The 13,207-nt window shown below is 42.8% G+C and overlaps 1 protein-coding gene across 1 annotated transcript in view; it reads left to right on the top strand.

The window, feature by feature from the left end:
- Window positions 1–9,979: 9,979 nt before the first annotated feature.
- Window positions 9,980–13,207, top strand: part of LOC146798916 (uncharacterized) — a 58,731-nt gene continuing 55,503 nt past the window's right edge. The window contains exon 1 of the mRNA XM_085628017.1: window positions 9,980–10,106. Within this exon, the coding sequence (XP_085484143.1) occupies window positions 10,007–10,106 (100 nt within the window). The 5' untranslated portion in view covers window positions 9,980–10,006. The remainder of the gene's footprint in view (window positions 10,107–13,207) is intronic.

The raw sequence follows: 13,207 nt of genomic DNA, 5'->3' as shown, positions 1-13,207 counted from the left end.
CCTGCGGCCGCTGTGTGGAGGGGGGACCACAACCCCCAGACTCCTTTGCAGCCGGAAACAGGAAGCTCTCATCCCGGCAGGCGCGCCTGGAGGCGCCATAAAACCTGCTACACTCCCCGCGTTGCGGGACCGGGCAAAGGGCGGGCCCTCTGAGGCCCTCAGAGGTCAACAGTGGTCAGGCGGGCCATCCCTCTAAGCTGCCAATTAAGGTGAGGTCAGTGATATGTCAAGCATGGGGAAACGTAATGCCAATGCAACCATAAAGTCAAATGTGGTCCACTCTGCCATCCCGTTATCCTTAGAAAGCATGCTGGACAACGCTTTTAATATGGTTACAAATGAAATAGCTAACACCGAGAGGAGAATGTCTATGGAGCATATACGCTTACATCCAGAGTACCAGGAAATAAGCCCAAATTATATTTTACCGCTGTCCCCCGTGGTCACAGTTGCTAAACCTAACTCGGTCAACTTATTACCTACACCATCAGGGGGTAACTGTGGTACAATTGTAATCGATTCACAGTCTGATCCCACTACGCATGCCCTCATCCCTTCTCTGTCCCCGAATAACAAAATCGCAGGGGAAAAACGAAAAAGAGGCTCTTTGAAACCATCAGCCAACAAAAGGAAACAACCCTCACGCAACAAGAGCCAACCAACTCCGCAGAGTATGTGGACTAGAGGGAAGCAAAAAATGCCAGGGGGTAGCAGCGTCATGACTGAACCATTGCAACTCGCTGAAGAGCCTTTGGACACTGTTCCCTCAAAGAAGGACATAATTGCGCATGCATACAGACTGACCCCGTAATCGAAAGCACCACCTTAAAAAAGTCAAATGAGAATTTTATGGAAACCATAGTTGACACTAATTTTAAACAGATGGAAAGTCAAATGATCAAACAGTTTAATAATATTTTTAAAAGATTAGATAGACTAGAAAATGTTATAAAAAATGAAGATGCGAAAAGGAAAGGGGTGATTAGCCTTGATTTAATGAGGGGAGATCGCCTTTTGAAAGAGCTGGAAGTTGCTAGTAAGGGCTTCCTGGGTGGAGGGTCCAATACTATAAGTAGCACAGCCACACCCAATACTGCATCAAAAGGTGTCAATGGAGGGAGTAATCATACTGTAATGACTCCTCAGCATACCCCGGTTGGAGCAATGGAACCAGTTTGTCCTATTAGCATGGCCTCCAACACGCTAAAGGACGTTTCTACCTTGCCCTCTATAAGGCTGGAGGCACCCACTAATATTGGGTCAGACAAGGGCCAAACCATTGCTACCAGGCCGATCAAACACCTGGGGCCTGCCCTTCATCTGCCTCCCGATGCCTGCCCTTATGTTATAATTTTGGCAGGCGTACCACAGCTAAGGGATGGACAGAGTGAGTCATGGGTTCAGCTAAACAACAAGTGTCTAGACTGGCTGTCCAAACACAAAGGGGTAGGCCCTAATATATCGAGAGAAATTTTGTCCGTCCGATGGGTGTGCTGGGTTGGTCCATCATCTAAGAATATAGTAGGAGACTGTATTGTAATTAACTTCAGAAATCCCACTACAGTTAAATCCATCCTCGGCAGTATTAACAATTATTTCTCCCCTCCTACTGTTATAACCTCTTTGCCACTGGGCTATTTTTACAGACCCCATCACAGATTACCCAGCCCTGTCCCACCACCTTTTCCACTGCATAATAGGTTCAGCGCATTGTCTGAGCTGGGTACCCTGGACTGACCATCAGTTACCACCCCAGATTTAGTAACCAGGAATCATATTAACACACCTGGCTCAGTGGGGGAATTGTCAACTTACCCCATTACAAAGGCCTCCAATGGCACTAAAGCGCCTACATTGTCATCCCACCCTAAAGTCATTAGCCATTCCATCGCCACGCCAACATCGAATTATAATTTGACAATTCTGAGTTGGAATATAGCAGGTCTTAATGCGAAAGTAAAAATTAGGGACTGGGTGGACTGGGTTTTTAACTTCGACATCTTAATGTTCCAAGAAACTTGGTGTACTAGTCCCCTACTTTTTGAGGGTTACAGCTGTTATAATCAAACTGTACCAATCCCGGCCACGGGTAGACCCAGTGGGGGACTATCCATTTGGGTCAAAATCAGGGCAGAAGTTAAAATAGAACTGTTGGAAACAAATCATACGAGCTTTCAGGCCCTGCTTTATATCAGTAGATTAAGACTATGTTTAATTAATTTTTATAATAACGACTTCACAACACATCCTAATATGAATTTTATAAAATTGTTTGATTTTATAGATGAAATCACAGATGGTCAAAAGTATGGTAAACTTGATGGCATATGTTTAGGAGGAGACTTCAATGCATATATTTACCGTAAAACCCCTCCTTGCAAAAGAGGTGAAGAATTGTCTAACCATCTAGCCACACGGGACCTAGTTAATGTTATGGAAAAGGCAAATATTGCCGCAAATAAAGGCCCTGTGGCCACATACGTCGGGCGTGGGAGTGCATCCACAATTGATTATGTATTCACAACCTCCCTGCTCGCGGATCTTTTACTAGAGGCCACAGTCGTTAGTACCATATACAGTGACCATCATCCGATTTTATCCTGTTTTAAATCTATTAAAAAAATGGTGAATCGGAGAGAAATCGGGGCTAAAAACTTAGCTGTGTCGACAGACAAACTTAGGGTGGTCTGGAAGGGGATTGACAACAAGGGGGTGCTAGCTCGTATTATAAAATCGCAGCCTTTACTAGTATCCACCTGCCTATCCACCGACAGCCCCGGACATGCTATCGTTGAAGCATTTTCAGGGCTGTGTAAGGCTATAAAAAAGGAGATTTCCAAACCAGGCCCAGTCAACACTAACAAAAATCCAAGATGGTTTGACAACCTATGCTCCAAAGCTAATAGGGAACTAAGGGCAGCTCTTACAGCTGATCCACCAGATCAGTTACTGGTGAGGACTCTGAGGTCAAGATACAAGCGTACCCTAAAAACAAAATCTGAAGAGCTTCTAAAAACCCACTGGGAATCCCTTGTACGCACAGCAGCAACGAAGGACGTTGCTGGGTTTTGGAGCGAGGTCAAGAACGTGAGATCGATTGGATCTAATATTACCCCCATAAACTGTAGCATATTAGGGGATGTGTGGGTGGAGCATTTTTCAAATATTTATATGGCACCGACCCCTCTTATGGTAAATCTTCAGCCCCCCAAGTTACCGAACATTTCCATAATGGAGGTGGAGGATGCCATTTTACAAAGTGCAGGGAACAAAGCTCCTGGCCCTGATGGACTATCCATCGACTTAATCAAATCAGAGCCTGACTTTTGGTCACCTTTACTGTGCAATGTTTTCAATAATTTATCTAATACCCTACTGCCTGACTCTTGGTCTAATTGCACTATTGTACCAATTTTTAAAAAAGGTAACAGACTTGATCCTGGCAGTTTCCGCCCAATATCGTTAATCGACAACACTTTGAAGATCCTGGGCAGGGTCATTTTTAATAAAATCAGTAATTGGGCTGAAGAAAACACGATCTTACACCCATTCCAGTTAGGCTTCAGAAGTAATGTAGGGACCGTGGAGCAATGCCTAAATCTAAATTTAGTATTAGCCAAATATACTATAGCTAAAAAATTCCCACTTTATTTAGGTTTTATGGATTTAAGTTCAGCTTTTGATTTTGTTAATCGCTCCCGTTTATGGTCAGTTCTGTTGAGTTATGGCTTAGATGAACCTTTGGTCCACTTTTTGGCCCACCTACACAGTGATTTAAAAGCCCGTGTTCGAATAAACAATGATGGTGAGGTCTCGGGCGAGATTTTAATCGGCAGGGGGGTAAGACAAGGCTGCGTCTTGGCCCCCCTGCTCCTTATTTTATACATAAATGAACTAAGCACATCCTTGGCCAAACTAACTACCGATGTCCCGCTCATCAATGGTAATCCACTTCCTGCACTTCTTTTTGCGGACGATGCGGTCCTTATGGGCCGCACACCCAATGCACTGCGCACTTTAATCTCAGGATTTGTCTCTTACATGGCCGATCTCGGCTTATGCACCAATTTTAAAAAATCCGACATAATGTCTTGCGGCCCAAAGAAACACACAATTCACCATATCATGCCAGGGAACAACGTTTTAAATTGCACTTGCACTTTCCCTTATTTAGGCCTGTTGTTTTCTGACTTCGGATCCTGGCAACCCCACGTTGCCAGAGGGAGGAACAAATTGGGTAAAGCTATTAATTCTATAATCACCCTTCGTCAACCAAAACATGCTGAGGTCATTTTGCCACTTTTACAAATTTATAGAACCCAGTGCCTACCAACAGGAACCTATGGCGCTGAGGTGTGGGGATATTCGAATTGTACTAATATACAGACGGACGAGAATAAATTCTGTAGGAAGGCCCTGGGGGGGGTCATTTCGGCCCCATCCTACGTGTGCCACAGAGAATTGAATCTCCCCTATATAGAGGACTTTATAAAATCAAGACCCGCTTTGTTCTGGTTGAAAATATGGTGGAACCCTGCTGCCTCCTTGACCCGCGATATTATCTCAGACTGCCTAAAAAGCGAGCGGGCCAATTATATCCCTTGGCTCAGGGCAGTAGAGAAGAGTTTAGAAAGTGTGGAAATGGGGCATCTATTTTCAGCACCCCAAACAATAGATTGCTCGCATAAGAACATAGTAAAAAGGGCTTTATACGACCTGTACCGAGAAAATAGAGAAAAGATCGAGTTTGTAAAGCCAGCTATCCTCAGGTACATCCCCATTCAGGAACCACGTGGTAGGCCCCACAATATGCCTCAGGGTTACCTGTGCAAGAAACTGGGTAGATGGAATAGGAGCTTGTTGTTTCGGTTCAGGGACGGAAGTGTGGTAAATTTACTCTGTTTCCCCTTAGGCTATATAAAAAATCTGGGAAATTTAAGCTGTCCATGCAACCTAGGTGGTAAACAAAGTTTGTTACATTTTACACTCTTTTGTGGTTTTTATGTCAAATACACCAAACACTTCCTAATCCCCTACTTTAGAGATAGTGCTTTGACGGATTTTAACGTGGCTTTTAGAGACCTATTGATGTTAAGCTCAGATGATGTAATCTTTAGAGTTGGTCGTTTTCTCCAAACTGCTGTCCGTTCCCGCGCATCAATGAATATGGCCTGATAAGGTTGCATTATTTCTTTGCACCATTTGCACATTGCACTTTTGCACAGTGGCTGTTCCTCTGTACATGCTATGGTTAATAATGTCTGTTTTTATTGTCTTATTTGGATGATTGTTGTGACTTACATGTATTTTTATGGATGCAACTTTTAAAGTTATTCATCTTTTTATCCTTTGCTGTTTGATCTTGAGCAATAATGAACACGGTTTGTTAAGCCTGAACTACCTCTGCATCACTTGCACATTGCTTATTTGCACTAACTTTTGCCCCATTGTATATATTATAGCCACCAAATTCTGTTGTCAATAGGGATGATTGTTGTGATTTACATGCACTTTTATGGATGTTTTTAAAATATCCGAATAAAGATCATTTGACATTTGAATAAAATTTATCATTATGCGATACTCATGATGTATCCAACACCTAAAAGTGTGTCATAAAATTATTACAAAGGTGTAGGCACTTACCCGACTTGCTGCGGGTGTGCACCTCGCCTCACCTGGCCCCCGCTCAGGCCTTGAGGCACCGTTCTAGAATGGAAGTGTAAAACATTAAATGCACCAGCAAACAGGTACCGTGCATCAGATTGAGATGTTTTTTACACTAGTTTTCACAATGCACACTTTAAAACCACGGCAGAACATCGTCAGGAGCCCCTGTTTAAATGTATTAAGCTGTAAGATATATGCACGTTAACTCAATCATAAATATGAGAATAGCTCTGTAGCTAAAATGTCCTATATACCCTTGCGTAATCACTTGGTTGTCACATGAAATGGATCAGGGTAACATAGATGATTTGTTTGTAATGTAGGGAAAACATTCCTCTGGTACGTAGTCTGTTTTAACAGAAAGACATCAGTTGTACCAAACAGAGGGACTCTTAAGTCAATCCCCATGTATATAGAGCGACGAGCCTCGAAAGTATGTGCATCTTTAAGTATGTTTCATCCGTAAAACAGTACCTCTTTACCCTCAGGGAGGTCAGAGCATCAAGCAAAGGAAAGGCTATGACCAGCTTCAAGTGCCGAGTAGCAGATTCCTTTGTCAAACACGATAGTAAGTATCACGGCCTCACTCACCTATCCGTCGGTACCCCTCTCTGGTTGTGAGCTGGAAGGGGAGGTATCCGTCATAGGGGAGGACGCGTTTTAAATGTATAGCGGCACCGTCTCACCCACGGCACCACTTGCGTTGAAAGCGTCAGCAAACGGGGCGCTTGAAGATGACGTCATCATGTCTGGCATTTGGTTCATACTGTATTTCTGGGAAATGTAGTGCATACAATTCGAAGGTATATTATTGACAATGTCGAGACACGGAAAATGACAAATATCAAGCGTGTGTGGAAGTGGTAATAAAAAACCCGATGTACAAGGGCTGAACTAGTTTAAAAACGTGTGTGCACAGTAGCACTTTTTTTCTTGCAGTAGTTTTTCTCATGGTCCTGACGAAAGCCTGGATTTGAATATCCATAGGCTGAAACATGTAGACCTGGACTCCATACAGTTATTTGTTAAAGCTGTACAAGCACTGTTTTTATATTGACATTAGGGCAGCGCTCAATTAAACTGTTTTTGTGCCTTGATAGTCAATTTTAACAGCACCTTCTTTTTAACACACTATCACTAGCATTGCAACCATCACCCCAATTTAATAATAACTGCTTTTTTTTTTACAAAAAAGTACATCGTTATCCAAATCTGGGACTTATATGTAACCACTACCTGCATATCTATAGTGGTAGGTGGTTCATTGATAGTTCCTTGTTCCCAGATGATGAAGCAAGCCACTTTTTGTGGGTGATGGGAACTTATATATATTTTTTAAGACTCTATTAGATATCTAGTTCACTTTTTTTGTTGCGCAAGGGTCATATATAACGTAAGACCTACAGTTTTCTCTGTGTATTATATGTTGGTTTGGGGATTATAAACTGTTTAGGTCTCTAAATCTATCCCTAAGACCCCCACTCTTTTGGAGATATTTTGTTGTTGATCACTGATGATATCTCAAATGACATCAATGATCCTTTCATACAGTATGTGAACTCCACATAGCTTTGGCTAATTTGTTCTGGGTGTATGGCATCCCTCCCTAACCCCACTGCCTTTTTACTGCAATAATTTGGACTAGTTCAGTGTCTGTGTGTTATGTAGTTAGATAATGAGTCATGCATGTGGGAAGGTGGGCGGTTTTTAATTAAGTTCAGATCACATATGAGTGCGACCAAGAGGGCTTTTTGTTGCACATTTGTGCATGTTACATTGCTTACCTCTTGTTGGCTCATGCTCCAGATCGTCATTATCAGGATTTCATTGTAAAGGGATGTGTTCTTAGCTAGTAGGTAATGTTGAGGAAAAAGGACAACGTGGTCTCCTTGGTGTTTAGGGACCACGCTGATGAGTGTTTCCTACCCCCTTGTGTCTCTTACTGCTCTGGTTCTATATCAGAATATTGATAACAAAAACATTACCTGACATAACTATTGTGGCCTAAATATTGTCTGCAAAAGAATTACACAACTGGGTGTACATTTACTATTATTAACCCCAACAGGACGGCATTTTGGTAAATGACACGACGACACAGTATTTTTGTGAGATGATATTCAGGCCATGATGCTCTGGTAAAGCACCCCAGATCCTATCTCTCAGATGTGCCCATTATATGTCTGCTCAACTGATGCCCTCACACACAATCAGCTCACCTGCACCTTTCCTGCTATTTTCCTTTTTTTGCACAGCACACAGCGCCACTGTGCAGTGTAATTTGTCAGCGTGATACGAACGCTAAGCTAATTTTTAACATCTGTGTGACTGATGTCATTGCTCTATTATAAAGCTAAATAAATTTGATATCGTGCACAGTTTTCACCTTGATGCAAATCAGCTCTGTTTTCATGCAGCAGTGCGCAAAGAACAGTTAACTGAGCCTGAGTGTGTTCTGTACCAAGAAAGATCCCATTTATTCTTTTCATTGAAACACGAAGAACAACATTTTCACAGAGAATTTTTAAGCCCCCTCCTTGTGGCTCGTTATTGGGAAGAAAGTGTCTAGACTTAGGCTTTTACAAGGACGTGGAGCTCTGTGACCATGTAACCTCTTTCACACAGAGTCACTATAAACTATTAGCGAGAAACAGATTCTGAAAATAGGGGGTATATTTATAAGGGGACAACACTACCAGAACGTCACTTGTAGGGAAGTTCTGGTGGCGCTATTCCCTTCCCCATATTTACATAGTGTGAAAGGGGTGTGCAATGGGTGTTGCTGTGGGCATTACACCTCAACACCCATAGCTTTTTGACGTTGCCCCAGATTGATATGGACGTGTAAAACTGAGGCAGTGCTAAAAACTAACCCCATGCAAGAGTAGGCATTAGAATGGTGAAACAATGAGAAAGAATTTTATTTCTCCTTGTTTTTGCTTTTTCTATTTGTGCTGCAGAATCACACATAGAAAGAGCAAAATGCGATGAATGATTGTTATTGTTTATGTGCAGGAAGGTGTCCCTTTCTACATATAAAATTCATTAAATATTGGCGATTTGCTACTTCTATGTGTGCTGCATTGTACACTTCACAAAGAAATAACAAATCGTCATTATGGATTGTTTATGTACAGGAAGGTACACCTTCCTGCACATAAACAATCATTTCCTGCAACGCAGGTCCCTGAGTTGGCGCTGAACAGTTAATTTTAGCGCCTGCACTAGGGATGACGTAGGGGTGCACCGTCTTGTTGTAAATAGGGAGCATCCCAGTTTTTTTGGGAAATGGTGGCGCGGCACTGCCAAATTTGTCCCAGCTCCACACTCCAACATTTCACTGTAAATATGCCCCTAGGTCTCTAAGTACAACTTTAAGACGCACGTTCAGTAATCGCTTTTCATTAGGGCTGTTTGCTATAAGTGCTTTATAAAGCTCTTTAAGCCAAGTCAATCAGCAGACAGGGTTAGAGAAAATAGAATAAAATGGAACTTGGGTGCTGAGAGAAGAGCAAAGTAGATATGAAAATGAAGATGTAGACAACGATAGAGAGGGCAAAAGAGACAAAGGGAAGAGTTTGCAGTATCTGAAAATGTGAACATTTTAATGGCAAATTTTTTGTCTTGTGTAAGTTTGATGATGACTCAAGTAACATGGAAAGGGGTAGGAGTGTTTATTTTCAGGAGAGTTACTCGGTGTCAAACGTGTTTCGAAAGTCAACACACTGAGGTGATTTTTAACGATTAAAATAAGCAGCACTGAAGGCTTTTGCCTTTGACAAAAAAAATGGCAAATTAAACTGCATTGTTTTATTAAAACCACACTCGCGCAGTTTGGGGGCAAGTTCGCCCAGTGAGCACATTTAATTAAAACGTCCTTGTGGAGGGTATTGCTCCTTGGATACAAAAATGCATTTACAACTTGTAAAGCATCATGTGAGTGGCTTTGTGCCTGCGCATGTTGGATCTGTCCTTAATTAGAAGCATATGAAGTGGGCGCGAGCCTTCCGGAGGCATATTTAAAACTGCAGGCAGGGTTTTCACCCTGAACTAATATCTAAATGGGAAATCAGTGACCTGTTAGATTCTAGCTAATACATGAGCTAAAACCAGTTGTTGGCTCTCTGCTAATCTGTAAAAGCTGTCTTCCTCGCTGACATCCAGCACTTATGCGGAGACCCCGCACAGCTGTGGAATGGCGGTGACAAGGAATCTTGCAGGACTAGTCTGACCTCTGAACTCGGCGCGCAGACAAATGATGTCGGGAAAAGAAGCTAGTAAAAATATATTCGCGCCTTTCCTTCGAAGAGCGACTGTAAAAAGCAAACACGACACAATGGGCCCCATTCACCAGCAGCGACAAGGCAGCGCTAATTGCAGTCTTAATGCAGATGAAGTACAAAGAAGAGCCGTACTTGACATGCTTACAGACAAAGGTGAGTTTTAATGTGTTTGTTCAGTCACCCGCCTTCCCATTAATATGTTCTTTATCGACAGTGATGCAGCAATGGTGAGGTCCGTCGGCTAGACTGCCGACTTTGGTGCTGGAAACCAGGGTTCGATCCTCGGGGTCACTTCCACAGCCTGTGATTCTGGGCAAATCACTTAGGGGCATATTTACAAGCAGGCGATAAAAAATTATCGCCGTTTTCGGCCGAAAAGCGGCGATAATTTTATCGCCTAATTAGCAAGGCCACGCTAACACGTGAAACCTTGCTTTAGCGAGGGGATTCTTTACGCCCAGCTTTGCATCGCTAATGAGATGCAAAGTGGGCGTTCCTGACCTAACATGACAGGAGAAATGTCGCCTAGCGACATTTCTCCTATCATCAAGCCCTACGCTATGAAGCATAGCGTCAGGAAAAGTAGCGATAACCCCTGTTATCACTACTTTCCTTACGCCTGTTTCAGGACTGACTTAGCCATGATATCCTATGGAGGGTGGATATCATGGCTAAGTTTGTGAGTCCTTATCAGCAAGCTAACGCCACATTGCGTGAGATTATCGCTGGGTTTCCAGCTATAATCTCACGTTAGGTAGCTAGCGTGAGGATTTTTATCGCTGAGGAGATAAGCGTTGCTAATAGCACGCTATCTCAGCGATAAAAATCCACATTACCCGGCGATAATTATCCTCACGCTAACAGCGCTGAGCGATAATTATCTCCGGGTGTTGCTGATATGCCCCTTAATCTCCCCGTGCCTGAATGTGTAACGTAACGGTGCTCATGTAAAGCGCTCCAATACGTTCGGGTCGAGTTCGCGCTATATAAATCTGCAAAAAAAAAAAAAATTGGTGACGTGGGCCCTAATGCAAACAAGGAAAATGCCATTACCCTACCTCCAGTAGTAGTGACTGACAGGTATTATTGTGGTACCCAGGGCCCCTCACTCTCCTGTATCCTAGGTGCCACTTCACCTACTACATCGCTGGCAGCTATGCCCTTGCATGTAGGAAAAGCTGTAGAGGTCATAAAATATTAGCACAATAAACACTATTTTTAGCAAAAATGGCTTAAATACGCAGGAGTTTTACACTATTAGGTAATTAGGGTTCCTGATTTACTTCCAGAGGCAATGCATCAATGTGATGCTAACTTACTCCACCATACTACCCTTGGATATAGTCTTTCAGAGCAGAATTTGTGGAATAATTTATAATCATTTTTCAGCATCTTATTTCTACAATTATACACATGCTGTTGCAATTAGCCTTTCAGCTGATGGTATCCTGTCATGTTATTTATGTGACCCTAAGCAAATTTACCACATTCTTCTGATTATACATTGGGGTAAATGTGTGCTATTTTGTGGCCATTACCACACACCTCTAAGGCCATCGTAAGGAGTGACCCATAGCCGTATCCACAGAGAATGCTGCTCCAGGCCATTCCAACTTGCCTTTTTTTTGGATGGGGAATTACTGGGTCTGGTAAGTCTGGGGGGCATATTATCTAGGAGATGCGATAATCATCGCAAATTGCACTTAGCGCGATTTACTCTATCGCTGGATTACATCGCCGTGTTAGCGACGTATTATCAACGTTTTGCTAACAGGCGATGTAATTCCAGCGATAGAGGCCGATTCTCAGGAATAGCGTGTGAAATCCAGCGGTGATTTCTCAGTGCTAAGGAGAGGCTTCCTGATAGGGGAGTGTGGACCTAACCTGGCAATCCACCTCCCATTATCAGTATGCCTAAATCACTTTTCAAGCAGGCGTTACATTTCTGCGATATCCCGTGGTTGGCGTGGTTATTTCTATCGCTTCGCGGGTCTGCTGCTTGGCTTGCTAATATCGCGAAGCCATGTCATCCAGGATTCCCATGTTGTTCTACTCGGGAACGCCTACTTTGCATGTCATTAGCGATATAGATCGCTGACATGCAAAGTCGCAAAGAAACATGCGCTAACGCTTGTTAACGTGTCCTTGATAATGTTGAGAAGAAATAATCACTGCTTTTTCGGCGCTATGTGCTGAAAAAGCGGCGATATATCTCTTGATAATATGCCCCATGATCTTTAGTATGAGATCCGATATTCCTGAGTCTTCATGTTATTCCTCATGCTAAGGAAAATAACTTCTAACCCCTGCATTTGATGTGTGGATACCAGCTGGACTCAGCGCTTCTCAACCTTTATACTTGAATCAATATTAGGCGAACTTGATTTTAAGCCGACGAATTCCGAATAAACCTTGATCCAGGCTTAAAAGAAGGTTTTTATTAGATGCAACATCTTCAAACCTTAGTATGCAAAGACAGAGACGTTTCAAGGCATGGGCAAAGTGAGCTCTGGCCCAGGGACCCAGCCTTTCATGGGGCCCCCTGACAGAGCCAGCTCTGTTCTGCAGAGTCTTACCCTGATGACCTTGAATAATTCTTAAACAGATTGCTGCAAATAGCATTTACCATTAATGTATTTTTCATGTGGGTAATGTGTGAGAGTTTATTACAGACATTTGGCAGACAAATGTGTTTTTGTTTCAAGCAACATACATACAATGTTTCTTTAAGATCCAAACAGGATCTCACATATGAGGAATGGGAGGGAGCCACAGAGATTATTTGCAGTAATATTAGTGAGCTGCTGCTGTATCACAATATTGAAAACACACATCACTATCCCTGAATATTAGATGTAAACACATTTATAATTTGGACCATTGTGCTTGTGCACTGTCAGTCACCTGGCCAAAGAGGGCATGAAAAAGTTGAAACTGGATCATAAATTCAAAGCTTATCTCAACAGAGGCCCCCAAAATACATTTGGCCCAGGGCCCCCAAAATCCTTAAGATGTCCCTGTGCAAAGACGAGGAGAAGAGCAGGTCTAAATTCACCAGAGTGCAACACAGACTGCCTTGCCACCCCCAGTTGAAATGCTGAGCCTTTTCCTTGCCAGAAGACCTCAGAAGCCACAGCCACATTTTAATATCGCTAAAGGGGGAGCTTTGGTGGGGTTGCCAGCCCTGTGTAGAGGTACAAAAATGCTGACGGACGAATAAGAGCACACTGACCCGTGTAAAACAAACTGCTAAA

Source organism: Triturus cristatus, chromosome 9 (assembly GCF_964204655.1).
Source record: "Triturus cristatus chromosome 9, aTriCri1.1, whole genome shotgun sequence".
Lineage (NCBI taxonomy): Eukaryota > Metazoa > Chordata > Amphibia > Caudata > Salamandridae > Triturus > Triturus cristatus.
Note: the sequence above shows the minus strand (reverse complement) of the source record. Positions and strands in the feature narration are given on the sequence as shown.